The 1,779-nt window shown below is 42.2% G+C and overlaps 1 protein-coding gene across 1 annotated transcript in view; it reads right to left on the reverse strand.

The window, feature by feature from the left end:
- The window catches only part of LOC109298786 (cytosolic phospholipase A2 epsilon-like), a 73,979-nt gene that overhangs the window by 1,054 nt on the left and 71,146 nt on the right, over positions 1 to 1,779 (reverse strand). The window contains exon 21 of the mRNA XM_019519064.1: positions 692 to 878. Coding sequence (XP_019374609.1) covers positions 692 to 878 — 187 coding nt within the window. The remainder of the gene's footprint in view (positions 1 to 691; positions 879 to 1,779) is intronic.

Raw genomic sequence — 1,779 nt, forward strand, 5'->3', positions numbered from 1 at the left:
TGGCAGGGCAAAAAAAAAAAAAAAAAAAGACTGCTGCCCATAGTGGCAACTGGAAAATCACTACTGCCCCTGTGCCCCGGGTTCCCAGCCATGGGGTTGCTACAAGCAGGAAAGGGGCAATGCCTCCCTAGCAACTCGTGGAGAAGGACAGGTGTTTGAGGATCTGGGAGATGGAAATTTAAAAAAAAAAAGAAAAGAGATGGCTCCAGAACACACCACAATGTGCAAAGCAGTGGCAAAGCCAATAAAAAGATGAGCACCATCAGAAGGATAAGTAGCAAGACAGCCACTGTAGATATTTATACTAAAAACAAAGCTGTCTTCTTGCCCTTCTGAAAGCCCAAATGCATGATTAAATGCCCAGATGAAACACACAACAGAAATATGTGAGAGCACCGCATGGGTCAGCAAGTGTGGGTTACCACTTGCAATGCGGCTGGTACCGAGGGCCCCATTCTCCAGTGGCAGTGAGCAGAGTAGCAACTAGGTGGAGTGGTGGAGGTGATCAGCACACCATTGGTAAAACACTGACTGAATTAAAAGTCTGAGGAATTAGTGCACCTCTAGTTAAATACAGACCAAATCAGACCTTCTCCAGGCCAGATCTGGCTTGGAGCCATAGGTTGCTAACCCCCGCGTGAGAAGATATTTATCAAATGAGCTGAATGCTGTGCTGTTTTTCATAACTTACCAGGTGCTTTGTAATGCTGGAAGGTGTCATTCACCAGTGGGAAAAATAGCACAATAGGACATCCAGGGGTATCTAAATCTTGAAACACGTAGCACTCCTTCAGACTTTTCTTATCCTCTTCACTCAGGCAAACATTGGGGAATGGGATTTTCTGATTCATATAGTACTTACAGGCCTTCTCTAGAGGCTAGATAGGGCAAAGCAGCAAACAGTGTTAGAAACCAAATAACTTAAGTTTTGAATTTCCTGAAGCTCATCAACTAATATTAGATCACAGCATAATACTTGTATGACCATCCTGACATATGCCAGAGACTGCATACATTTTGAGATCTATGAATTATAAAGAATAACATGAACAATACATTTGGGGTTTGGTCCCACCCAAAGTATTTGACACAAAATAACCACATGGTACAGAGAGGGTCTCTGCAAGTGCATTTCTACCAGCTTAAATTTACTGCACAGTAAAAGTTACTGTGCAGTAAGTGGGAATAGGCCAGCATCTACATGTACAGGCATTAAAGTACATTAACATTGTGTGGACTTACTTGGGACTAAAGTCAGTCCACATACACAGTGTTACTGCACAGTAAGGCATCTACATGTGCGTCACTGCACAGTAATTAATTGGGTGTAAATTTGATATCTGCATGGTGCAGGTATCAATTTTACACTCAAGTCGGCATTTGCCACCATATTTACTGTGCAGCATGGGCATGCATGTGGGACGCATGCCATACTGTGCAGTAATTTTGGTTACTGTGCAGTAAATGCGCTCTGTAGAAATGCCCAGAGAAACAGAGGAACATTTATAAACCATAAACTTTCAAAGCTAGATAAGACTCTGTAATATTATTTGTGACAAGATCAATATTTTCTTTACTCAGGTTGTAGAAGGGATCCTGCAAAGCATTCTTAGTTACAGAGGGGAGCTGCACTTCTGTCTACACCCTTAGTGTAACATAAGTTCAGTAACTTGGATCAGAGATAATCCTGCTCTGGAATGGCATAACTTTAAGTAATCTACGAGTGCTTAAAACCTGCTTCAGATGTTAATGTGCAGACAATCCATGGGGTAAGAGGTT

The sequence above is a fragment of the Gavialis gangeticus genome, unplaced genomic scaffold (assembly GCF_001723915.1).
Source record: "Gavialis gangeticus isolate Ggan-Ray unplaced genomic scaffold, GavGan_comp1, whole genome shotgun sequence".
NCBI lineage: Eukaryota > Metazoa > Chordata > Crocodylia > Gavialidae > Gavialis > Gavialis gangeticus.